Source organism: Chiloscyllium punctatum, chromosome 26 (assembly GCF_047496795.1).
Source record: "Chiloscyllium punctatum isolate Juve2018m chromosome 26, sChiPun1.3, whole genome shotgun sequence".
In the NCBI taxonomy this organism is placed as follows: domain Eukaryota; kingdom Metazoa; phylum Chordata; class Chondrichthyes; order Orectolobiformes; family Hemiscylliidae; genus Chiloscyllium; species Chiloscyllium punctatum.
In genome coordinates, this window is record NC_092764.1 from 58,404,359 (window position 1) to 58,431,590 (window position 27,232).

At 41.4% G+C, this 27,232-nt stretch overlaps 1 protein-coding gene across 3 annotated transcripts; it reads right to left on the minus strand.

The window, feature by feature from the left end:
* Window positions 1–110: 110 nt before the first annotated feature.
* Window positions 111–25,882, minus strand: arl2bp (ADP-ribosylation factor-like 2 binding protein). 3 transcript variants are annotated; one of them, XM_072547496.1, is made up of 8 exons: window positions 25,727–25,882; window positions 25,517–25,635; window positions 16,546–16,615; window positions 13,271–13,332; window positions 9,654–9,760; window positions 8,940–9,025; window positions 5,185–5,281; window positions 111–1,527 (listed from the first exon to the last, which is right to left on the minus strand). In XM_072547496.1, the coding sequence occupies exons 2-8, from the start codon at window positions 25,533–25,535 to the stop codon at window positions 1,423–1,425; spliced, it is 546 nt and encodes a 181-aa protein (XP_072403597.1). In that variant the 5' UTR covers window positions 25,536–25,635; window positions 25,727–25,882; the 3' UTR covers window positions 111–1,422. The 3 variants fall into 3 exon arrangements, with proteins under 3 accessions (XP_072403597.1, XP_072403598.1, XP_072403600.1); XM_072547497.1 differs by lacking the exon at window positions 25,727–25,882 and having other exon boundaries at window positions 25,517–25,694; XM_072547499.1 differs by lacking the exons at window positions 25,517–25,635; window positions 25,727–25,882 and adding an exon at window positions 25,383–25,489.
* Window positions 25,883–27,232: the final 1,350 nt, after the last annotated feature.

Sequence of the window (27,232 nt, forward strand, 5' to 3'; positions counted from 1 at the left end):
GTGGTATGTGGAATTTACATGTTGTAGGTAACTAGGACTTATTATACAAACAGTAACATAAAAAGTCTGCTATACAATGCCAATATCTAGTCACACAACAAAACTGATACTTGTCTTACAAAAGTGCATTTCAGCAATCTTTTATTTAAAATACATAGGAATAAAAATATGTACAAATATGAAAAATAAAGTAAGCATGACTTCATAACCCACAGTGAAACAAGAGCTAAATTGATAAATTTACTTTTGTACACATTAGGAAAGCCATAATACTCTGCATTCTTTCAATAAGATCCTTGTTCTTACACTTAACTGTTCAATGTGACAGTACTATAGCTGTTGACTATTTAGTCCAGTTTATGAATGTAAATTCAAAATCTCTAGTTTTGGCCAATCGGCCAATGGAATGAATAGGGTTTAAGTAATAAAAGAACTCAGGTTATTTAAATGTATATTACAAAATTTGTTTTTACAACCAGGTCAAATAAGTTACAGGATACTCTAGTTAAGATCGTGTTGGTGGCAGGTACAACATTATCACAGACATTACCTAACCGCATTACAACCAATGCATTATCCTGTGGAATGCTCACCTTTTGTTCAGGAAATACATTCGTCCTATGATAACAGCAACAAACCAAAGCACAAACTGAAGTCACCAACACAGAGGAGATATAAAATCCTGATTCAATCTCACCTATATTTACAGGTTCCCATGTATTAATAGAGGCTGAAGTAGTGTCTCTGACCCAATTACCAGCATATGGGAATGGCCTAACTCAAGAACATGTTTTAATGTTTGAAGGGTTAAAGTACTGAAGTTACCAATGTCAGTTCCGTATGTACTGAATATAATGAAAAGCAACAGTCACAGACATAGGTTTTTGTATTATTAAATAAAAACATCCCATTTTCCACTTTGAGAATTACTCTAATTTCAAATTGCCTGAACTGTATCAATGGGGGCAAAAACCAAAAGCTATTAGTGTTTCTGATTTTGGAAACTATATACAAGCCTGTAGGTCAAAATGACATGTGAACCGTGCCTCTAATAATAAACTGTCAAGAGTTCTGGAAAAGCATATATGCTAGATGGGTCTTAAAGCCGTCCACATAAAAACCTTACTTTCAGGTATTCCTAGAATCTTTGAAAGGTGAATGCTCATTATAGCTTGCATACCTGAAAATAGGGTTAGGAGGACTCTATCCTACATTTGGAAATGCTGTTAAAGATAAAATTGCTTAGTATCTAAAAAAAACTTTAAAATATTAGAACCGATTCCTTTTATTGTGGTTTTATGATGTACTTATATAATGCTTCTTAGAGAATACTGTAACATATCAAAATGTCTTTATCATTGTGCTTGGTATATGCAAGCATACAGGAGTAATGCAGAACTGCAAGCATGTGTAATAAAACTATTAGAAAGGTTGCATGGTAGGTGAAGACTGAGGCATTGGAGATGATTTTGATAATGAAGTCACGACGAGATCTCCACTAAAGTCAAGGCCACGCCCTTCCTTTTCCTGAAAAGTAAATATAGTTTACATGAAGGAAGTTTAACCTATTTTTAAGTCATTAGACAAATATTTAAAAATCATTGTGTGTATTCAAATTGGTGACAAATGAAAATGGAAGTAAATTTAAACATCAGGTTTACATTTGACTGTGACTTTTATAATGCAGAAATCCTAACAGAAAAATGTTCAACAAAATAAGAAATTAATTAGCCCAATTCCCCTTCCTCTTTAAAATATAGATATATTTCTTTCCCTTCTCAGCTAATCATCACATGGAAAAAAAGTTTCTCTAATAGGTATGACCAATCATCAGTTCTATTTTCCAGAACTACATTATTGAGAAGCACTTTACATCGAAAATAATGTTAATCTCAATTGAAAAACCACTACAGCCAGTAAGATCAACAACTATCCTTCATGTACTGTTAAAAGCTATCATATTCATCCACTGCCTTGGGCAGATACAAAAGATCCTTTGCCTCTATTGCAAAGGAGAATGGGTGAATTTTCCCTGGCCAACACTTATCCCCCCATCAACATCTCTAAAACAAACTATCATTATCATGTTGTTAGTGAAAGTTTGCTATGCACAAATTGGCTGACTTACTTCCTGCAATAGTAATTACACTTCATAAGAATGCCACTCGTTCTAATATTCTCTGGGATGATTTGAGGCTATAAAAGGTGCCAAATATAAATGCAACCCTACATTTTATTAATCTTCATGCTGCTCTCCCAGTCTACATAGACATACAACAGTGCAGATGGAATATGTATAAATTAGATACTTAATTTCTGGGAGACTCAGTCTTAGTGGAAGAGAAAGCATGCAGTTCAACAACAGAATTCAGTGGATTCCACCTGAAAGATAGGTAGGAGCTAAGGGTGTGGGAATTTGAACAAAGAATACCACAAAGTACAAGCATAGTTGGTGAGTATCGATGTTTCAGGTAAAAAAGATTCATAGATAAAAAAGTGCAGGGTCTCGTCATTTTAAACTTAAGTTACCAGGACACAGTAAACCACATGAGCTGGAAGATGACAAAGATGATAGTAATGAGAGGAAGCAAACCTGGGTAAGAGGATTATAGTTGGAGAAATCAAACCAGCCTTGTCACATATGTCATACTACTGCTCACAGCTCAGAAGGTGTTGGGTTTAAGTCCCATTCTGAAGACCTGAGCACATTATTTATGCTGACACTTCACGGTAAACTCCAGGAGATGCTGTCTTTCAAAATAAACAGAACCCCCTATCTGCCCTCTCAGGCAAGTATATAAGATTGCATGTCAGCATAAAAATAAGAGCAGTGTTTTCCCAGCATCCTCGCTGATACTCATCAAATTAGATGATTTGTTGAGAAGGGATGATTTGTTTAGAAGGAAAGTTCAAAGGGAAGGCCGTATTTCCTTATTCATGTTTTCAAGGAAATTATTGGAAGCATATGGGTAGCTAGAGGCATAGGGACAGAAGCAAGTTATGGATACCTCACAACTCCAAAGCAAAACAAAAAGACTTGCATTCATACAGTGTCTTTCACTTTATCATTGCAAAGCACTACTGGTTTGAAATATAACCACTGTTACAATCTAAGAAACAAGCTGGCTAATTTGTACACAGCTAAACCCAACCAACAACATTGTGATAATGATTTTTTTTGTGATCCAAAATTGAGAAGCGAATATTAGCTTCAGAACCAGGGAAAATGCTCCAGCTCATCTTCAGTATTGTAACATGCGAGCGTTTATGCTCATCTTAGAGAACAGGTACAGTTTCAGTTTAATGTCTCACCAAAAAAATGGCAGCTCCCCCATTGCAACAAACCTGTAGTACTGCATTGGAACGTCAAGATTGACTTCTGTGCACTTGAGTTCAGTGTTTGACTCGGGCGTGAGAGCACTATTAACTAAGGCACAGTTGGCACTCAATGATCTTTATTCTAGAATGGAGGCATTTCCTACATCCTGTAGGCTTAGCAAATACTTTAGCAAAGGTGATATCATACAAACAGAGAGTGAGAGAAAGTTCTTTGGTTTCTCCACATGTGCTATCATGGCTGAACTCACTGTATCCTCAAAGTCCTGCCCACTGCTGGTATTCTTTTACCCCCTTGCTTAAAAATAATCCAGCCAACCCTGCCTTAAAATTATTCACAAACTCTGCATCAACCATATTTTCAAGGAGTTCTAAAAACTCATGAGCCTCGGAGACAGAACATTCACTCATCTGTTTCTAAAAAATAATTCTGTGTTCTAGATTTGCCCTCAAGAGAAAATATCCTTTCCACATCCACCCCTCAGGATCTTGTATATTTCAGTCAACTTGCCTCGTACTCTTGTGAACTCCAGCAGACACAAGCCAAAACTGCCCAACCATTTCTCTTATGTCAATCCAGGCACTAATCTGGTGAACCTTCGCTGAGCTGACCCCAATGCATTTAAATCCTTTCTTAAGTAAAGAATACCCAGTATTCCAGATGTAATCTCACCAGTTCTCTGTATGACTGAAACACAACATCCCAATTTTGTATTAACTTCTGCTCGGAATAAATTACAACATTCTACTGGCTTCCCTAACTTTTCTATTATTTGCTATATCTGTATGCTAGCCTTTTGCAATTTATGTATTAGAACTCCCAGATCCTTCTACATCTCAGCACTCTTCCGTCTTTCACCACTTAGGTAATATCCTTTATTCTTCCTGCCAAAATGGACGATCTGACACTTTCCCACACTATATTTGTAAGATCTCTGCCTGTTCACTTATCTACCTACATCTTTATGTTGCCTCCTTATGACTGCTTCATTGTTCACCTTCTGACCATCTTTGCGCTACCTGTAAATTTGGCAACTAACTCCTTCATCCAAGTCACTTTTTTCATAAATTGTAAACAGTTGAGACCCCAGCACAAATCCCTGTCAACCTCAAAAAAGATCTATATATGCCTATTGTTTGTTTCTGGTCAGCTAGTCTTCTATCCGTGCCAATATGCATTTTTATTTTGCATAATAACCTTTGATGTGGCAACTTAGCAAATGTCTTTTGGAAGTCTATGTTAAGAACATTCATTGCTCATCTTTATCCATAGCACATTACCTACTCAAAGTACAACAGTAAATTGGTTAATCACAATTTCTCTTTCACAAAACCATAAATGCAGTTTTCCAATATCATTCCACATAAAGGTGCACACAAACCGATGCAACAAAGGACTACATTAAATATAAAGATTACAAGGAGAATTTCAAGGAATAACAAAAGTAGAAACTCTCTGTTGTGTCTTGAGGGCACAAATATCTCTGAGAAAAATCTTCATAATTGGCCAAACTATCCAAGGAAAAATGTTTAGTGAACAAATAAGGTACACCTAGAATCAGGTTGATGCCTGCTGCATTGACTTTTCTGATGATGCAGGTGTCGACAGAGTGACCGGAGACCCTAGCTTTCATATCTACAAAAGGACAATATCCACATTACCATGATTAGAAAGTAAGCTGAATCTGGACTCTTTATGAGGTCAGTTTTCTCTTTAGCCATGGTCACCAAGATCAATTGAATTGCAGCCCAGGACAGACCACCTTAAATCCTCCTGTACACTGCAGGTCAATGTTTAATGATGGTCTAAATCTATATGAAAAGTACAGCAAGGTATAGTATACATACCATCCTGTAGTCAAGAAACATTTCTTTAAAGGCCAGGAAATCTGTGAAAGTCAGTAACATATCAAATATATCTCCAGATATCTCATCTTTATGCTGCCTGCAACCAAGCAAAAGAGCACAATGGTTACTGCTTCTCAAGCCAATAAACATTAAATATTTATGAGGCGAAAGTGAGGACTGCAGATGCTGGAAATTAGTCAAGAGTGTGTTGCTGGAAAAGCACAGCAGGCCAGGCAGCATCCAAGGAGCATGAGAAGCGACATTTCGGGTAAAAGCCCTTCATCAGGAATGAGGCTGAGAGCCTAGTGGGTGGAAAGGTAAATGAGAGAGGGGTGGGGCTGGAAGGTAGCTAAGAGTGTGATAGGTGGATGGAGGTGGGGTTAATGGTGATAGGTCAGAGGGCAGGGTGGAGCGGATAGGTGGGAAGGAAGATGGACAGGTCACGAGGGCAGTGCCAAGTGGAAGGTTGGAACTGGGATAAGGTGGGGGGGTTGGAAAATGAGGAAGCTGGTGAAATCCACATTGATGCCATTGGATTGGAGGGTCCTGAGGCAGAAGATGAGGCGTTCTTCCTCCAGGTGTCGGGTGGTTACTGTGTGGAGATGGAGGAGGTCCAGGACCTGTATGTCCTTGACGAAGTGGGAGGGAGAATTGAAGTGTTCAGCCACGAGGCGGTGGGGTTGATTGGTGTGGGTGTCCCGGAGATGTTCTCTGAAATTCTCTGCGAGTAGGCATCCTGTATCTCCAGTGTAGAGGAGACTGCATCGGGAGCAACAGATACAGTAAATGATATTTGTGGAAGTGCAGGTGAAACTTTGAATGATTGTTGAAGACTCCTTTGGGGACTTGGACGGAGGTGAGGGAGGGGGGAGGTGTGGGCACAGGTTTTGCAATTCCTGTGGTGGCAGGGAAAGGTGCGGGGAGAGGAGGGTGGACCTAATGAGGGAGTCGCGGAGGGAATGATCTTTATGGAAAGTGGTGGGGTCCATTTGTAGGTGTCGGAAATGGCAGAGGATGATGCAATGTTGGTGGGGTGGAAGGTGAGGATCGGGGGTTCTGTCCTTGTTGCGGTTGGAGGGATTGGGTTCGAGGGCAGGGGTGCAGCATGTGGATGAGATGCGCTGGAGGGCATCATCAACCACGTGGGAGGGGAAATTGCAATTTTTACAGTAGGAGGCCATCTGGTGTGTTCTGTGGTGGAAATGGTCCTTCAGAGAGCAGATGCGGTAGAGGCGGAGAAAGTGGGAATACGGGATAGCATTTTTACAGGAGGTATAGTGGGAAGAGGTGCAATCCAGGTAGCTTTGGGAGTCGGTGGGTTTGTAAAAAATGTCAGTGTCAAATCGGTCATCATTAATGGAGATGGAGAGGTCCAGGAAGGGGAGGGTGGTGTCTGAGATGGTCCAGGTGAATTTAAGGTCGAGGTGAAATGTGTTGGTGAAGTTGATGAACTGTTCAACCTCCTCGAGGGAGCACGAGGTGGCGTCGATGCAGTCGTCAATGTAGTGAAGGAAAAGGTGGGGAGTGGTGCCAGTGTAACTACAGATGATGAACTCTTCCATGTAGTCAACAAAGAGGCAGGCATAGCTGGGGTCTATGCGGGTGCCATGACTCCTCCTTTTATGTATTTATTGTACTGTCCAGAAGTCAATTTTAGGTACAAATTGAATTTCTGAAAGATTCATATTTACTGGAAAATACATAGTGGGGGAGATTTAAAAGAGCAATCCAAGCATCGACAATTTTGTTGGGGCATTCACATAAATCAGACTAAGACAGCAGGAAAGTCAGAATCACTTTGAGGTTTGGGTCTCGACATTTGAATCAGCGAGCTAGCTACAAGCACAATGCTGCAGTGAGTTTGTTTTCTGCAGCAAGAAAAGCAATGGCTTCTGCACAAAATCTGGATAGCCTCACCAGCAGATTCTAAACGTTGGAAATCAGACTCTCCTTTAATCAACATTTAGAATTGGGGGCAATTCATCAGACGACATTTCCTCATTAAAAACAAAGCACTGAATCACTTTGCAAAATAGTACGTAGCAGCTCAGCTCCTGAGTTTACCCTCGGTTGATATCATAAATAATATATATTGTGTCGACAGGACAGAATTTCTGTTTTGAATATCTTCTGATGACCAAATGACCAAAACTTAGCACCTTACATAACACAACAAAAGTCACAATTAAAATCATATGCTTTCAACAAAGCATTAATGAAATTCTGATCAATTCACCAAAGCAGTTTATAGCTCCATCTTGTGATGACAATTTAAATGTCACATTATTTTTCAGATGAGCTGAATTAATATCATTTGCCAGAAATGTTACTGAATTTACAGACTGCAGTACTTCACCTACTTAGCAAGGTTCACCGCATCCCAAAAAAATGCATTCTGACAGGGTAAAGCACCTGAAACTGCAAGTACTTTTTCAATACTGTGGCAGATATCAAAACCTTCTCATGTAACCTTTTTTCATAGAATCCCTACAGTATGGAAACAGACCATTGGTTCCAACAAATTCACACCAACCCTTCAAACAGCATCCCACCTGGACTCACCCACCTATCGTATCCCTGTAACCCTGCATTTCCCGGGCTAATCCACCTAACCTACACTTCGCTCAATACTATGGGCAATTTAACACGGCCAATCCACCTAACCTGCACATCTTTGTTCCGTGGGAGGAAACTGGAGCAGCCGAAGGAAATCCATTCAGACACGGGGAGAATGTGCAAGCTCCATACGGATAGTCGCGCGAGTCTGGAATTGAATCCGGGTCCCTGGTGCTGTGAGGCAGCAGTGCTAACTATTGAACAACCGTGCCATCCCAAAGGTCCAATGCTTGCTCATTTATCTCCTCCCTCCTCACCATCCATGGCCTCAGACAAACCTTCCTTTTTTGATGAATTCTAAACTGCTCCCGAAATTTAGGCTGCCTTTTCTGGCAATATAACGTCTACTGTTTGGATCTAAAACTACCCTTAATTTGTTTTGCATGCCATGGTCAAGACAGCTTTCTTGCTTATTTTTGTTCCAGATGGGAATGATGAATTGCTGTAATTGTTGCACATATTCCATAAATATTAGCCACTGCCATCCCTTTTCGTACGATTCCCAAATCTATTATTTACAACTTGAGCCTCATACCCTTGTAGTTCTCTTTATTTAGATTCAGTTTTGGATTTATCCCAGAGTTTTGGATTTAACGTCTCCTGCACTCTATCTGAATGAACAGTTTTATCATTTTATGATCACTCTTCCCCAATGGACCCGAAACAACAAGACTGTTAGTTAATCCTTTCTCATTGCATAATCTCAGTTTTGGATAAAATGTTCTCTAGTTGGTTCCTCAACATTTTTCTCTGAAACAAACCATCTTGTATACACTTCAGAAATTCTTCCTTTAATGAACTTTAGAACTCTGATATTTGGTGGCCAGTGCCCAATTACTTTGAGTGGAAAACAATGGCTATGACTGAACATGGAAACATTCAGTTTCACTTCTCTAATCCACTTGGCCAGATATAATTCACTCACTCATTCTGAGGCCAATGAATTCAGCACATTCCAGGGCTTGAAGGAGAGATTCTTTGTGTACTGTTCTGTTTTCACCCAATTAACTTGCCAAGTTATATCGAGAGATCGGAGTTGGAATTTGAGTGAATTAAGTTAACTGAACTAGAAAATGTAGCATAGTTTATAAGAACCAGCATTCCCCTGGATGACTATTTCCCCCAGTTGTTTAACTTACTGTAGTGATGTAATGAATGTAGTCATATTGAAGGCTGGTCTCCTCTCTATCAACTGCTGCTCAATGTACTTCTCTAACAAGTCAATCTGTAGGAAAAGGGTACCGTTAATTGCAACTTGCTAAAGGAAGAAAAACATTAAAGTGATGTGATGGTAGCATGCCTAAATATTTAAGAAAAAAAATTGGTCCTCAGAATGCTGAGCCTGCACCTCCTTGCAAGAAAAACAAACTGAGCAGTTCAAGACATGTTCACACAGCAATGCTTCAACATAACCCCCAAAACAATAAAAACAAACAATTCTTTAACACAAATTGAGTGGAACTTCATATCTTTTGAAATCAGATCCGGTGAACAGCCTTTGTTCACAGGACAATATATGAACATGAAATGGCTCCTTGGTTCTGGAATCCAGAATCCTTCAGAGAACGAGAGCCTCATGTCACGTACCATTACCGATACTTGAGTCTCCTCCCGTTCTAAGGTAATATTTCAGAGTTCTTTCCTCCCATGGAGCGAGATAAAAATCTTTTAAAACTTCCAGTTTCTCTGTTTTATAATGGCTTTCACATAAAAATTATACTACCATTAGTACAGAACGTTTCATGTTTATTTGAACATTTCAGGAAACTAGATATAATCTGCTGGTACACATATTTTGAAACTTTTTAGATTGTCAGAGAGGTACAAAAAGACATTGAAAGGCAGAAACTCACATATTCTTGGAAAATTGAGGTGTAAATAAGTTTGTTTTCTTCAGTGTTCTCAAATTCTAAGTAGTATTTATCCATAAAGTTTCTCTGTAGCTGTTGAAATTCTTCATCTAAAATAAAGGGATTGAAAGATCACATTCTGCAGCATTAAGTGTAAGCTCTGATTGCTAATGGTATTAGATGGCTAATTGCATTACATTGATGCTAAACAAAGATATAGTGATACAAATACAGGTATAATGTATTTTGCAGCCATGGAGTCAGTCAGTCATTTACGGAACAGCAGGAGGCCATTCCAGAATTAAGTCCAGGTCATCTTTCTATTGCCCTGCTCAATCCTCAAAGCCCTGCAAATGTATGACTTGCACATGCCTATTCAATTTCTTTTTGAAACCATTGAACATCTCTATTTCAGCCTGCCCTTGCAGCAGGAATTTCAGATCCTTGTCGCTTGTGTGTAAATAAGTACTTTTTCATATCCCCCACTACCCAAATACTTACATCAGTGTTTCCTAGGCCTTGAGCCATTAGCTAATGGAGACAGTTTATCCTTATCTACTGTATTAAAAAAATCTCCTCTCCATCTCTTTTGCTCCAAGGAAAACAACTCCAGCTTCCCCAATTTTACCTTCTCACTAAAAGCCGTCATTCCTAGAATTATTTTGGTAAATCATCTCTGCATCCTCAAAACTTTTCTAAACTTTAGTGACCAAGTCAGGACACAATACAGTAACTGTGGCCTAACCAGACTTTGATAAAGGTTCAGCAGAACCTCTCTACTTCTGTTCGCAGTAACTGTTTGCCACCCATCCAATTTTGGTACTAATGGCAAATGTTGAAATTTTATGCTGTATTCGAACATCCAAGAAATTTATATACATCAAAACAGCTGTGGTCCTAGGAACTGACACTTGAGGAGCACCAGTGTTGACAATCCTCCAGTCTGAAAAGTAACCTTTTGGTATGACTCGCTGTTTTCTGTATTAAGCCAATTCTTTGTCTTATTCAAGCTGACTTTAAATCCAATACTGTATTTCATAAGTCAACCTTATTTACCAGTTTCTTTGCCAAATACTTGCAAAAAAATCCATCTAAACACCATTCATTGCATTCCCTTTAACATCCTCTCTGTTACTTTCGAGAGAAAAAAAGATTAGTCAAGCACAATCTGGCTTTTGTAAAATTATGCCTGTTCCCCTTAAATAACTGGAGACTCTCCAAGCCTTTTTAAATTTTTTTCTGATTGTTTAATTCAACATAAGATTTAAAAAATAACAATCTGTATTGTTTGGACTGCCTTTACACCCTTCAATGAATAAGGATTTCTCACTTGCTTTGCTCTAAGCCTCTAACAACGTTGTCAGACCTACGTGTACATTTCAATTCTTTTTCTCATTTGAGCAAATTTCAGAAAAACAAACCTTGGCACAACAATTCCAAAGCAATAATTTGATAATTTAGGTGAGTACTCAATAAACTGCCGGCAAAACATGTCAACCTGTGCAGCTAATTAATGGAACCATTTCAAAAAATCTTTTTGGTTAAAACACCAAGCAAGAAAGAGAAAAACCAGGTCCAAAGATCTGATCCCCACGGAAAGGGGAGGTAATTGTGGCAGAGTTAAGAAGCTGGGCTTAACAAACACTGACCATGCCTCACTGATGGTTCACGCACACTCTAAGCTGGCTTCAGCTGAATTCATAGGAAAGTGATGCTAGGAAGCTGGTTACATTTCAGACAAGTTTCCCTTCCCCTTCAGCCAGCTTTACCAATAGTTTTTTGGAAGGGTTAGCGCCTCACTTACTGTTGCATGCATGATTCTTCTCCCACTGCTGTGTGCGGAATCTTTTCCTCCCTCCCTTTCACTAGCTCTCTCCCAGTCATTCAAAGCTCATCTCACTCCCAGGCTAGCATATCCCATATGGCTGCACACACACTCCCACAATGGCTGTCTCTCTCCTTCCCACATGTACCCATTCCTTCCTTCTCACCATCTAATGCCCACACCATGCTCTCTTCCCTTTATTCACACCTCTGACCTTCCTCTTGACATCCCAACCTTTCCTTCAATCACAGATTCTCCCTCTCTCCCTCTGCCTCACACACTCCCTCTCTTACACATGTTCTCCTTTCCTCCCACCCCTCCCTCTCAACCTTGCCCATGATCTCCCTCCCTTAGTCTTGCACAACCCCTTTTCTCATCTCTCATACTCTCTCCCTCCCTCACATCCTATAGCCTCCTTCTTTCATTCTCCCAGCCTCATGTTTTCTCTCCCTCCCTTGCATGCTCTACCTCTCTTCTCTCATTCCTGTTCTTCCTCACTGTGTATGCTCCCTCCCTCATGCACATTCTCCTTACATTCCCCCCCCACCTATTACTGACTCTCACCTGTACTTCATCCCTTTCCTTGACATCTCGCCTTCTCTTTGCCCTCTGTACCCTCCTTGCCCTCATCTTACTCCCCCTCTCTTCCCCTTCCCACCTCCCTACCCCTCTACCACTCCTTCACTTGCACCTCACCTTTTCACCATTCCTCCACTGCTCAACCCCACTTCCCCCTCCTTTCCTACCTCCACCATCCTCTCTACCTTGTCTCCCCTTCTTCCCTTTGCTCCCTTCTCTCCTACCCTACTCCTCCGCCACCCCTTTACCCTCCTGTTCTGACTCTCCCACCTCAGATGCTACCAGACCTGAGTTTTTCCAGTGCCTTTTGCTTTTACTTCTCCTTGTTCTTTCTGTATTTGGAATCTCAATGGCAGTACCGATAGAATCCCTTAATGGGCTGCCTATTGGACAATGTGCTCCAGCACCTCCCCTTGTGTCTACAGAAGATTGTATCATTATGGCAAGTACTTTCATTGGCAAACTGAGATACAAGCAATGAGAGTAGGCAATGTGGCCACTCTAAGATAGCCAGCTCTTCCATTACTTTTGCCTCTCAATTCTCACCCTATCCATGACCTCCACCATGTCTGTTTCTATCAGTGATTCATCAGTCTCTTCTTCCTCAGTAAATAGCAACATTAGGTAGTAGTAAAGTGTTCTAGCTTTGCCCTGCGACTTTAAGCATACATCATCCTCTTTATCAATAAGACTCACACAAACTGTTGCTACTCGCTAATAGTTTCCATGTCGGCAGAAGAGTTTTTGATTCCCTTTCACACTGACGGCCATGCTACTCTCAAGTACTCTCTTCACCTGTCTGACTTTCCTTTTTATGTGTTCTTTTGAGAGCTATGTTAGCTGTAGCAGCCAGGTACATTTGTGTTAAAAGCATTTCCCTCTAAAACACTAGCCACATGAAAGTTGAACTATTAATTTTGTGCTTAGGGAAAGAATTGGTCTCAAAATTCAACTTTTAACCCTGAGTATATATGGCATGTGAACATAGGAAGTAAAGTGAATAAAGTTGGTGAGCTATAAACATAAATAACCATGTGGAATATGATGTAATGGCAAAAAAGAAAATGTGGCTTTAAAGAGGTAAAGCACAAAGTGATAAATCTCTTAATGTTCAGGAGGACAAATAAACAGCTGTGGATCTGCCAGCATCTACAAAATGCGAAAGAGAAGTAAATATTAAAGTTTAAATTAATTTTCTAATACTGTTTTCACTTACCCATAATAATATCTTCTATGTGTCCAATGACTGTATCAAACTCAGCATCAATAGCAGATGAACTGGATCGGAAAACAGATGAAAATAGATATTAACTTTTTTAATAAATCATTCATGACATTAATTATATTAGATTCTGTATAGTATGGAAACAGGCCCTTGGGCCCAACAAGTCCACACCGACCCTCCAAGAGTAACCTACCCAGACCCATTTCCCTCTGACTAATGCACCTAACACTATGGGCAATTTAGCATGGCCAATTCACCTGACCTGCACATCTTTGGACTGTGGGAGGAAACCGGAGAACCTGGAGGAAAACCACGCAGACACAGGGAGAACATGCAAACTCCACACAGACAGTCACCCGAGGCTGGAATCAAACCTGGAACCCTGGTGCTGTGAGGCAGCAGTGCTAACCACTGAGCCACCATGCTGCCCACAAATTATTAGTTGTGATGTTTTCCCAATTTCAAGAAATGGGGAGCGATTCAATCATCTTTATTTTGAGAAAGACATGTGGCCCCTTCCCACAACGTAGGGACTCTATGATTAAAAGTTGCATCTGTAAATGTGAAAGACATTTCTCTGGCAGTGCCTGATCGCAGTATGAAAGTTGAGATCCTTGAGGCTGTTGATTTATAAAGGCTCCTTTCTGATTCTCATTATATAGCACCCACTGCCAGCATTATTTGAAACTTTTAGTTACACACGTATGTTGACGACACCCAGTTTTGCCTCACTATCACCTGTCAGGATGACTCCCCTGTTGCTGAATTACTAGCTGCCTTATTCAGAATGCAATAATAAATGATCAGAAATTGTCTCCAACTAAACATTCTGTATCTTAAGTCATTATCTTCAACTCCTGCTACAAACTCCATTGCTTAGCTACAATCTCTCATCTCTCTCCTTTGTTTCTGTACTCTGCACAAACAGGATTCAAAATTCCTTTTTTAACAGCCTTCCCAACATGCCCTTCTACCGTAAAAGCCTTGTTTACATATACCCCGAGGAGTCTCTGTTCTTGGATTCCCTTTAAAAAGTACCATTTTAATTAATCTTTCTGCTAAGATACAAATATTTTCCAACAGAGGTTTTAGTGGTTAGGTTTAGAGATTGTTTTAACATTTGATATACATATATGAGATATAACATAGTGTACATCAAAGCAATATTCTATTTGTGATTACTCTAATTTTCACCAAAATTGTCACATATTGGTATCTATTTAAGAACGAACTTCAATAAATTAAGAAACTGTTGAAATAATTCCTTGTTTAAACAAACAATCTACTCAGAAAACAATGTGATCAGACAATAGACAATAATCCTCAGAAAATATGTGGATGTGTCACAAAGGAATAGCAAGGTATAAAACAAACAAAACCATGTTATTGGTCATCGCCTCTGATAACTGTATTCAACTGGAGGTTTGCTGAAAATGAAAGTGAAGTCCAGGATGGTCCTGTTCATTTCTCTTCTACAGGTTTTCAATAAGTCATTCAGATAATTGCAATGAAGTATGATTAAAATTTGCTCATTCAAATTTTTGCAGGTTGTCCTGAATATCATAACAAACATCAATTTTCTATTATCAATATTACACACACAAGCTGATAAGGTATTTAAAATGAGATGGTGATCATTTTAAAACCTGAGATGAAGAAAGTTGTTTGAAAGCAGAAGGACACTGATTCTCACCTAATGACCACTACTTAGTATCTTCCATATTGGAATAACACGCATCACTGCGCCCTTTTTCACATTTTTAACATGATCGGTTCATATGAAGGAAAGTCTGAATGTATTATTCATGTTAAGTTCCAAAAGACATTCTACTAGAAAACATTTTTAAAATATGATTATTTTTATGCTTGTAAGGTCAAAGGAGAACATCAAGCGATAACGTGTTACAATGAGATTTTGTAAACTTGCCATTGAAAAAATATTTTTGCTGTTTCCTACCTGTTAAGAGGTTATTGAAGAATTAAATGAAACTCTTGTTTGTCTGCATTGATGAATTTAAAGTTTGAGTTTCTTTGTCGTATTATTGTTTACCAGTATTTAAAAGATACAACATTGAGGCACCTAATACGAAATCTTACTCACTGTGAACAATACTAAAGTTACTGAGGAGAATGATCAGAGTAAATTATTTATGCATGTATGAAAATATGAATTACTATATAATACTTTGAAATGGATCACAATTCTCATGGACTTAGAGAATGCCAGTTCTCAAAATCTTGTCCAACAATCTGCCATTATTTGAATCACATAGTTAGATACGGAGTGATAACCCATAACTGAAATGTGTATGTTCAGAAACAAAATCAGAACAACTCAGCAGATCTGGCAGCAGAGTTAATATCTTGGGTCCAGTGACCCTTCTGCTGCGGGGAGGTTTCCAGCAATTTCTGATTTCTAGCATCCGCAGTTCTTTGGATTTGTTTTGTGTATATGCAGATTGTGACAGGCCGCATCAAAGCTTTGATGTCACCATGCTAGCATGCATCTGCATGTATGCACAGATAGTTCCAATGAGGTCACAGGATGTGCTGCTGATGCCACTTAATCTAACTCCATTTTCCGCTGGTTGAGGATGAGAAGTTTGGAGATGAGGCTGAGGGCAAGATGGAAATGGAAGCTGAAGCTCACAACGCAGAGCTTCTTTGCTTTGGTTGTGTCTGCAGAGTAGGTCTCTGCCACCAGCTCACTGCCTGGGCCAGAGGCCCATATGGAGGTGGGAGGATGTAGATGGGACTGCGAGTGCATAATTGGAACCTGGATGAGGAGGTGGTGAGGACGTTGGGCAGCACATTGGAGTGGGTCAAGTGCAGCAGTCTTGGCCTCTGAATACAGCATCTCAGCTCCAGCAAGGGTCCCTCTCCATGTGCTGCGACAGTGGGACAAACAGAACAAAGTGTCAAGGCTGAGGAGAGCTAGTCTACAGGTATCACCAGAGAAGGGAAGTTCTGCTTCATCAGCCCCAGCCTTCATCTACGAGTCCTGGATCACAAGGACTCTCAGCTGAAATGATTTCCTCAGAATGTCCAGCAAACTTTGAGACTTTGTTGTTTTCTGCCTGATTTGGACTGAAATAGTCTTCCTTCATGGTGTGTGCACTCTTTGCGTGATCTGAAGGTACGGCATGCAACATACACACAGTTAGATTAATTCGTCAGTGACCACTCTTTATGAAATACTCCAACTGTGTGGCTTACAGTTTTGACTGTGAATGTTGGCAGTCACCCTACTACAGAAGCTCACTTACCCAGATGTAGCAAGATTGTCATCCTCTGAATCCTCCATTTCTACCATTCGATCTCCAGTACCGAAAAGAACTGATCGAAACAAAGGTAGAAAAGTAAGCCAATCTCTTATTTTCTATATATAATTGCATTCAATTATTCATTTGTTAATGTGTGAAGGCAGAAATTGAAGTATGGTGGTATAAACTTCACAGGCATCAAGTCCCCCGAGATAAGAAACAAATCAAAAATTGGAAACCATGTCCAGATACATCAGTAGAATGTTGCCCAATTCACTGCATAATGTGGAATGGTGACATACACAGCAGGAAGATTCAATCTTAATTGTGTGTCCAGTCAGCTCATACATTCTGACAGTGCAGAAAAGGCCCTTTGGCCCATCAAGTCTGCACGGACATAACTAATACTAATCCCAATTTCCTACACATGGCCCATACCCTTGAATGTTACTTTGAAGCGGTCATCCAAATTTTTTTTTTAAAAAAAGGCTGTATTGTTTCCAGCCACCGCTACCAGGCAGTGCAGGGATCTGTGAATAATTACGCCAAGATCCCTCCATTCCTCTAACTACCCAGTGTCCTGTCATTCATTAAATACTCCCTCATTTTGTTTCTTCTTCGAAAATGCATCACCTCACACTTATCAGGGTTAAATACCATCTGCCACTGCTCTGCCCATCTGACTAACCCATCTGCAATTTCCTGTAACCTATAACCATCTTCTTTGCTATTAACCAATCTACCAATCTTGGTGTCATTTGCAAATTTGCTAAACGTTACCCCCACATTTTCATCTATATCATTTAGGTATATAACAAACAATAAGGGTCCCAGTTATGATCTTTGTGGTACACCGATCTCGAGTCACTCAAACAGCCTTCTACCACTACCCCTTGTATCCTATTACTAAGCCAGTTTCTGATACATCTTGCTAAGTTTACCTTAGGGCCATGCACTTTAACCTTCTCAATCAGTCTCCCATGTGGGTCTTTGTCAAAAGCTTTGCAAAAATCCATATAAACGACATCAACTGAACTTTCCTCATCCACACACGATCACATTTTCAAAACTTGCCAACAAATTTGTTAGGCGCGACCTCCCTCTGACAAAACCATGCTGACTACACTTAATTAACCCATGCCTTTCCAACTCCTTCAGAATTTTCTTCAATAGTTTCCCAACCAAGACATGAGACTCACCGGCCTCTAATTTCCTCATTCATCTCTAGCACTCTCCTTAAAAGGTGGAACCACACTTGCTGTTCTCCAGCACTTCCTGCCGGTATTTAGAGAGGAATTGAAAGTTTGTGTCAGAGCCTCTGCAATTTCCTATTTCGCCTCCCACAGCAGCCCGGGAAGCAATTCACCCAGGTCAGGGGATTTGTCTGTGTTTAAGCCCAACAGATCTTCCAAGATCTCCCCATTTCCTGTGTCAAACTGTGCATGATCCTTTCAGTCTCTTTTCCTGAATTCCATACCTATTTCCTCCCTTTCCTGAGTGAAGACCGAAGAGAAGTATTCATTCAACACACTTCCAATATTCTGCCGCTTCACACATAGGTGGCCCCTTGGTCCTTAGTGGGTCCTACTCTTTCCCTTTAAAATATTTATAAAATATCTTTGGATTCTCCCTAATCCTGTTTGCAAATCCTTTTTCAAGACCCCTTTTTGGTCTTCAAATTGCTTTAAGTTCTGTATTCTGCACTTGTCGGATTCCGCACTTGTCGTATTCCTCTAGTGCCACAGCTGAATTGCTCCTTTTGGACTTGCTAAAAGTCCTTCTCTTCTTCCTTATCCAGTCCTGAATTGTCCATGACATCCAGGGTTATCTGAACTTATTGCTCCTAGATTTCCATCTAATGTGCACATATTGGACCTGTACTCTTCCCAGCTCTTTTTCAAATGACACCTGACTGCTCTGCTGTAGACCTACCCACAAGGAGCTGTTCCCAGTCTACTGTGGCCGGATTCCACTTTATTTTAATAAAATCTGCCTTCCCCAATCCAAAGCCAGTTTGCATGGCATCTTTTTTCTCATCCAGGCCAAATTTAAACCATCTGTGTTGTGATCACTATTACTACAATGTTTCCCTACTGCAACATCGAACACTTGCCTGGCTTCTTTCGCCAGAACCCGATCGAGCACTGTGCCGTACCCTGTTGGGCATTCCATATATTGATATTAAAATCTCCCCTCGATACATTTCAAGAAATGTGTCCCCTCTAAACACTTAACACCATGACTACCCCAATTTATTTTAGGAAAGTTGAAATGCTCTTGTATAATTACCTGATGTTTACTCTTACACACCTCTGTGAACTACCTACATTTCACAAATTCAAAGAGATATACAGCACAGAAACAGACCTTTTGTCCAACTTGTCCATGCTGACCAGATATTCTAAATTTATCTAGTCCCATTTGCCAGCACTTGGCCCATATCCTTCTTATTCATACCCCCATCCAGATACCTTGTAAATGATGCAATTGTACCAGCCTCCACCACTTCTTCTGGCAGCTCATTCTGAACACATACCGTGTGTGTGAAGAAGTTGGCCCTTTCGTCCCTTTTAAATCTTCCCTCTCTCCCTACAACCTATGCCCTCTCGCTCTAAACTTTCCCATCCCAGGGAAAAATCCTTGCCTATTTATCCTATCCATGCCCCATATGATTTTATAAACCTCTATAAGGTCACCCCTCAGCCTCTGACATTCCAGGGAAAACAGCCCCAGCCTATTCAGGCTTTCCCAAGAGCTCAAACCCTCCAACCCTGGCAACATTCCTGTAAATCTTTTCTGAACCCCTTCAAGTTTCACAACATCCTTCCAATAGGATGATAGCCAAGTTGGATACCCATGAGGTATTCCTCTATTTCCTGTAGACTCTTTGAGGGCCTATAATACACTCCCAGTAAAGTAGCTGCCCCCTTAACATTACCAAGTTCTACCCACAAGACCTTGTTTGAGGACCTTTCCAAGCTATCATGTCTCCTTATTACAGTAATCAACTCCTTATTTAATAGTGCTATACCACCACACGTTTTACACCCTCTTCTATCTTGCCTAAAGATCCTACACCCCACAATATTGAGATACCAGTCCAGACCTTCTCTCAGCCATGCTTCTGTGATGACTACAATATCATACCTACATGTCTTAATCCATGCCATTAACTCATCAGGCTTACCTATTAGACTCGTGGCATTAAAGAGCATCCAGCCTTGCCTCACTCACTTGACACTCAATATCGCTAAACTCATTGTGACTTGCTTCCTTTGCTGCAGCATGATACGTCTCTGTTTCATCAATATTGTGTCGCCGCCTCCTGCCAAACTTTTGTCAACAGTACGAGCAAATCTACCTGCAAGGATATTGGTCCCAGTGTAGTTCAGGTGTAGACCATGCCCTTTGTACAAGTCCCACCTTCCTCAAAAATAGTCGCAGTGATCCACAAATCTAAAACCCTCCTTCTTGCATCAACTCTTGAGCCACGCATTCATCTGTCCTATTTTCCTGTTTCTAAACTTGCTAGCATGTGGCACTGGGAGTAAGCCAGAGATTACAAGCATTGAGGCCTTGCTTTTTAATCAACTGCCTAGCTCCCTGAAAACTTGATGTGAGTCTTCATTATTCACTTTGGCCATATCTTTGGTACCAGCCGCGCTGGTTTTAGAAAAGCAGCAAAGCACGTATATTAGGAGCTTCAATGTTCCATGATGGAAAAGTTCATGCAGACAGGAAGAGCTATACTTGATAATGGGTGTCAAGACAAATTCCTGTTTGTGGATGGAGTGAATTGGTACAGTTGCGATTGAAAGCAGCGCCAGCTGAAATAACTGCTGAGTGGAATAACAAACATTGTTCCAACACTTGTGAAATACTGGACAGCGTAAGTGGCTTCAACAAGCTAGCTACATGTGCAATTGTAAATGAAGATACTACCACCAGCATTAACAAGAACATTTCACCAGACCAAGTCTCTTCATTCTCTAGCTGATAAGACCATAAGACACAGGAGTGGAAGTAAGATAATTTGGCCCATCGAGTCCACTCCGACCTTCAATCATGGTTGATGGGCATTTCAACGCCACTCACCCGCAACTCTTAATTCTTTGCAAGATCAAGAATTTATCAGTCTCTGCCTTGAAGACATTTAATGTCCTGGCCTCCACTGAGCTCAGTGGCAATGAATTCCACAGGCCCACCACTCTCTGGCTGAAGAAATGTCTTATTTCCGTTCTAAATTGACTCCCTCTAGTTCTAAGACTGTGCCCACAGGTCCTAGTATCCCTACCTAATGGAAACGAATTCCCAGTGTCCACCCTTTCTAAGCCATGCATTATCTTGTAAGTTTCTATAAGATCGCCCCTCAATTTTCTAAACTCTTTACAAATACAATCGCAGGATTTTCAGCCGTTCATCATATGTTAGGCCTACCATGCAAGCAATCTTGACATAAATGACAACATTTCATTTGCTTTCTTAACCAAGGGCTCAACCTGCAAGTCAACCTTTAGAGAATCCTGGACGAGCACGCCCAGATTCCTTTGTACTTTGGCTTTATAAAATTTGTCACTGTTTAGAAAATAGTCCATGCTTGTATTTTCTTTTCCAAAGTGCAAGACCTCACATTTGCTCACGTTGAATTTCATCAGCCATTTCTTGGACCACTTTCCTAAACTATCTAAATCTTTCTGCAGCCTCCCCACCTCCTCAGAACTACCTACCTGTCTGCCTAACTTCATATCATCGGCGAACTTTACTCGAATGCCCCCAGTCCCTTCATCCAGATCATTAATATATAAAGTGAACAGCTGCGGCCCCAACACTGAACCCTGTGGGACACTGCTTGTCACTAGCTGCCATTCTGAAAAAGCACCTTTTATCCCAACTCTCTGCCTTCTGTCAGACAGCCAATCCTTAATCCATGCCAGTAGCTCACCTCGAACACCATGGGCCCTCACTGTACTCAGCAGCCTCCCATGAGGCACCTTATCAAAGGCCTTTTGGAAGTCTAGGTAGATAACATCCACTGGGTTTCCCTGGTCTATCCTACTTGTAACCTCTTCAAAGAACTCTCATAGGTTTGTCAGGCACGACCTCCCCTTAATAAATCCTTGCTGACTTGTTCTAATCTGACCCTGCACTTCCAAGAATTTAGAAATCTCATCCTTAACAATGGATTGTAGAATTTTACCAACAACTGAGGTTAGGCTAATCAGTCTACAATTTTCCATCTTTTCTCTTGATCCTTTCTTGAACAAGGGGTTACAACAGCGATTTTCCAATCACTTGGGACTTTACCTGACTCCAGTGATTTTTGAAAGATTACAACCAATGCCTCTGCTATTTCATCAGCGACTTCCCTCAGAACTCTAGGATGTAGCCCAACAGGGCCAGGAGATTTATCAATTTTTAGACTTTTTAGCTTTTCTACCGCTTTCTCTTTTGTAATGGCTACCATAATCAACTCTACACCTTGACTCTCCTTAATTGTTGGGATATTACTCACGTCTTCTATTGTGAAGACTGACACAAAGTATTTAAGTTCTTCAACTATTTCCTTATCTCTCATCACTAGCCTTCCTGCATCAATTTGGAGCCGCCCAATTTCTACTTCTGCCTCTCGTTTGTTTCTTATGTATCAAAAGAAACTTTCATTGTCATTTCTAATATTATTGGCTAGCTTATCTTCATTTTGATTCTCTCCTTCCTTATTTCTCTCTTTATTATCCTCTGTTTGTTTTTGTAGTCTTCCCAATCTTCTCATTTCCTAGTGCTCTTGGCCACTTCATAGGCTCTCTCTTTTTCTGTAACACATTTCCTGACTTCCTTTGTCAGCCAAGGATGTCTAATACACACCCCACCACACTCCCCCAGATAATCTTTCTTTTCTTTGGGATGAACCTCTGTACTGTGTCCTCAATTACACCCAGAAACTCCTGCCATTGTTGCTCTACTGTCTTCCCCGCTAGGCTCTGCTTCCAGTCGATTTTTGTCAGTTCCTCTCTCATGCCCCTGTAATTATCTTTATTTAACTGAAACACCATTACATCCGATTTTGCCTTCTCTCTTTCAAACTGCAGAGTGAACTCTACCATATTATAATCGCTGCCTCTGAAGTGTTCCTTTACTTTAAGATCTTTTATAAAGTCTGGCTCATTACATAGCACTAAGTCCAGAATAACCTGCTCCCTTGTGGGCTCCATTACAAGCTGTTCCAAAAAGCCATCCTGTCAGCATTCCATGAATTCCCTTTCTTTGGATCCACCGGCAATGTTATTCAACCATTTGCATATTGAAGTCCCCCATGATTACCGTGACCGTGCCTTTTTGATATGCCCTATTTATTTCCTGGTACATCTTGCGCCCCTGGTCCTAACTACTGCTGGGAGGTCTGTACATAACTCCCATTATGGTTTTTATGCCTTTGTGGTTCAACTCCACCCACAAAGACTCCACATCATCTGACCCTATGTCATTCAGTGCCATAGATTTAATTTCATTCTTAGCTAACAAGGCAACCCCGCCCCCTTCTGCCCACCTCCCTGTCTTTTTGACAAGTTGTAAATGCTTGGATGTTTAACTGCCAGTCCTGAACCCCCTGCAACCACATCTCTGTGATGCCTACCCCATCATAATCATTCACGATGATTTGTGCTGTTAATTCATCTACTTTGTTATGAATACTACAAGCCTTCAGATAAAGCATCATAATGCTAATTTTCTTACCCTCATGATTTCCATCATCTCTAGTAGTATGTGCTAAGTTATCCTTCCTTTTTGCTTCATTCCTAGTCTGCCTTGAACTTAAACCCTGCACACATGCTAACCTGCTGCTTACCTTTCTACTTGACTCCGTACTCCCTGTTGTTTTCCCTTTCCTTTCCCATGACTCAAGTTCAAAATACATCACTACAACACAACTCTATTTTGCCCTATGACCAAGATTCTATGTTAATATGTTACCAAATACTCTAAAGGGAGTCCTTTTCACCAGCATATAAAAATTGACTGGATGCTGCTGAAACCACACCTAAACTGTGAATTCACCATAGCTAACTGGGTACTTCTATGTCACATTTGATAAGTGTAACATCAAAAAGCCTCTCTCACCTTAAACTATGACCTCTAGTTTTAGACTCCCCTACCCTACGAGAAAGACCTTAGCTGTTCACCCTATCCATGTCCCTCATGATTATATAAATCTCTATAAGATCATGACTCAGCCTTCAACACTCCAGGTAAAAAAAAAACCCAGTCTATTCAGGTTCTCCCTTTCACTCAAACCTTTCCATCCTGGCAACATCTTTGTGTAAAGGGACCTAAGGGGCAACTATTTCACACAGAGGGTACTGCATATATGGAATGAGCTGACAGAGGAAGTGGTGGAGGCAGGCACAATTACATTTAAAAGGCATCTGGATGGGTATATGAATAGGAAGGGATTAGAACAAATGGGAGTGGATTGATTTAGAACATAGATCGGCATAGCCCTTTAAACAATGTTTAATTGTTGTAATTGCGTCTATGCCCCTTCATGATTTTATAAACCTCTAAGGTCAACCCGCAGACTCCAAAGCTCCAGAGAAAAGAGCTTCTAACTCTCCTTATAACTCAAACACTCCAACCCTGGCAACATCCTTGTAAATTTTTTCTGCACGCTTTCAAGTTCCACATCATCTTCCCTATAACAGGGAGACCAGAATTGAATGCTGTATTCCAAATGTGGCCTAACCAATGTCCTGTACAGATGCAACATGACATTTCAACTCCAAACTCAATGCACTGACTAATAAAAGCAAGCTTACCAAGTGTCTTCTTCACTATTCTGTCTACCTGTGACTCCACTTTCAAGGAACTATTGACCTGCACCCTAAGATCTCTTTGTTTGGCAACACTCCTGATTTGCCTTACCAAAACGTAACATCTAACATTTATCTAAGTTAAACTCTGTCTGCCACTTCTCACTCCATCGGTCCATCTGATCAATGTCCCATTGAGATAACCTTCTTTACTGCCCACTACACCACCAATTTTAGTGTCCGCTGCAAACTTAGCAACCATTCCTCCTATAATCACATCCAAATCATTTATATAAATGATGAAAAGCAGTTGACCTAGCACTGATCCTTGAGGCACACCGTTGGTTACAGGACCCTCCAGTACCAAATACAATCCTCCACGTACCCCCTCTGTCTCCTACCTACAAGCCAATATTGAATCCTATTGGCTAACTCTTCCTGTGTTCCATGCTTACCTTGCTAACCACTTTACCATATGGAACTTTGTGAAATGTCTTGCTGAAGTCCACACAGACAATGTCCAGCGGCCTGCTTTCATCAAACTTCAAAAAACTCAAATCAGGTTGGTGAGACACAACTTCTCATGCACAAAGCCATGTTGACAATCCCGAATTAGTCCTTGGCTTTCCAAATACATGTAAATCATGCCCCTCAGAATCCCCTCCACCAACTTAACGACTGGTGACATCAGACTCACCGATTTATAGTTCCCGGACTTCTCACTGGACCTGAGATGTTAACTTTAAGTTCTCTCCCTGGATGCTGCCAGATCTGCTGGGGTTTCCCTGCAATTTCTGTTATTGTGCACCCTCCAATCCCCAGGTCTGTCACCTGGTGAGCTGCAACCCTCCTCTTACCTTACCCCCTCCTCAGTCTGTCACCTGGTAATCTCCAAGATCCTGCACTCCCTCACCCCAGTCTCTCCAGGATCCCCCTCCCTCAGTATCTCTCACCTGGTGACCTCCAGGATCCCCCTCCCCCACTATCTCTCACTTGGTGATCCCCAGGATACCTCCCTCCCCCAGCATCTCTCACCTGGTGATCTCCAGGGTCCCCCTCCCCCAGTATCTCTCTCACCGGGTGAGCTCCAGGATCCCCTCTCAGATGCTGCCTGAACTGCTGTGCTTTTCCAGCATCTACAGTCATTGTTTTTTCCCAGTATCTCTCACCTGGTGATCTCCAGGCCATTGTTGGAGGCCGCCTCCTCTCTCCACGGTAACGGAAGTGGTCCCACCGCAGAACCGTCCCCCGCTGCAAACAGCGGCGCCGCCGCAGGTTCCCGGCTCGACTGTAGGGAAATAAAAAACAGGGGCAGAGCGCGATGATCTCGAGTAGAGTTTAGCGAAACGATTACTCTCCGTTACCCAACTCCAACCTACCTCTGGATAATTTACCCCCGGTCCCAGATTCCGGTCCATGAGTTCTGGAATCAGCAGCCGTTAGATTCGAGTGCGGTCTGCTCCGTCAGAGGGACGAGCTCCACCAGACGGACAGGGTGGCCGGTGCGGGTCGCTCCGTCAGGGAGACAAACTCCGCCACAGGGACAGGGTGGCCGGTGCGGGTCGCTCCGTCAGGGAGACAAACTCCGCCACAGGGACAGGGTGGCCGGTGCGGGTCGCTCCGTCAGGGAGACAAACTCCGCCACAGGGACAGGGTGGCTGGTGCGGGTCGCTCCGTCAGGGGGACAAACTCCGCCGCAGGGACAAGGGTGGTTGGTGCGGGTCGCGCCGTCAGTGGAGGCTTCGTATTTTGTATCATCAATGCTCCTTTGCTACTCTCAAGTCATCGTAATTCACGAGATGGATTACAGATTCATTCCTATTTAAAAACATTTCCTTGCCCCTATCTCACTTCAAAGTTTATGAAAAGCGGAAATGGTAGAGCTATTTTTTGGCTTATGTCCCCACCAACCTCTTTTGGGCAGTGACCACAGAGATCAAAATACAAATAAACTCAACCAAAATAAAACAATTGAATAACCTACTAAATAACCAAATCTTCTCTGTTCCATGCCCATCGAACACTCCTGGGACAAAGACAATGGTTTAAAATCGAGGAAGTTCCCATGCTCATGTCAACTAAAGATAAAATACCTCTCACACCAATCCCCATCAAGTACATCTGACACAGACAATATAGGGCTAATATCGAAGCCCCCTCAGCACTTCTAAGGGGAACAAACCCTCCATTCGCCACTCTCTGGCTCCCACCTTCAAGCCAATTTTATACCAAATGGCGGACTTTTGCTGGATTCCTGGTGATTGAACCTTGCTAACTAGTCTACTTGCTGAAGTCCAAACAGACAACATCCATCATACTAGGAGAAAGTGAGGACTGCAGATGCTGGAGTACCAGAGTTGAAAAATGTGGTGCTGGAAAAACAGCTGGGCATCCGAGGATGCTGCCTGGCCTGCGGTGTTTTTCCAGCACCACATTTTTCAACTCCAACGTCCATCATACTGCCTTCATCTATCTTCTTTGGCACTTCAAAACAAAAACCTTTAACTTAAGTTAGAGACACTACTTCCCACACAAAAGCCAAATTGACTACCCCTAATCAGTAAATCTTCACCCTCAGGATTCCCTCCAACTTACCCCACACTGACATCAGGCTCAAAGCTCCCTGACCTTTCCTTAAGGCATTTGTAAATAATGGCACATTAGCCACCCTATAATCTTCCAGCACCTTACCTGGAAATATCGCATCAAGGAGCCCAGCAACACTTCCCTAACTTCCCACAAGGTTCTGGGATACACCTGATCAGATCTTGGGGAATTATCAGCCTTTGTTTTATGGACACCCAGTACCACCACCTCTGTAATATAGACACTAAGATACTGCTATTTATTTCTGCAAGTTCTCGAGCTTCCACATCCTTCTCCAC

What these genes read in the sequence shown, in the direction of transcription:
- arl2bp (XM_072547496.1), bottom strand. An exon ending in ACATTCATTACATCACTACA is followed by an intron (nt 5,282 to 8,939) that starts GTAAGTTAAACA and finishes GCTTGGTTGCAG; the next exon opens with GCAGCATAAAGATGAGATAT. An exon ending in TGTTTCTTGACTACAGGATG is followed by an intron (nt 1,528 to 5,184) that starts GTATGTATACTA and finishes TTTACTTTTCAG; the next exon opens with GAAAAGGAAGGGCGTGGCCT.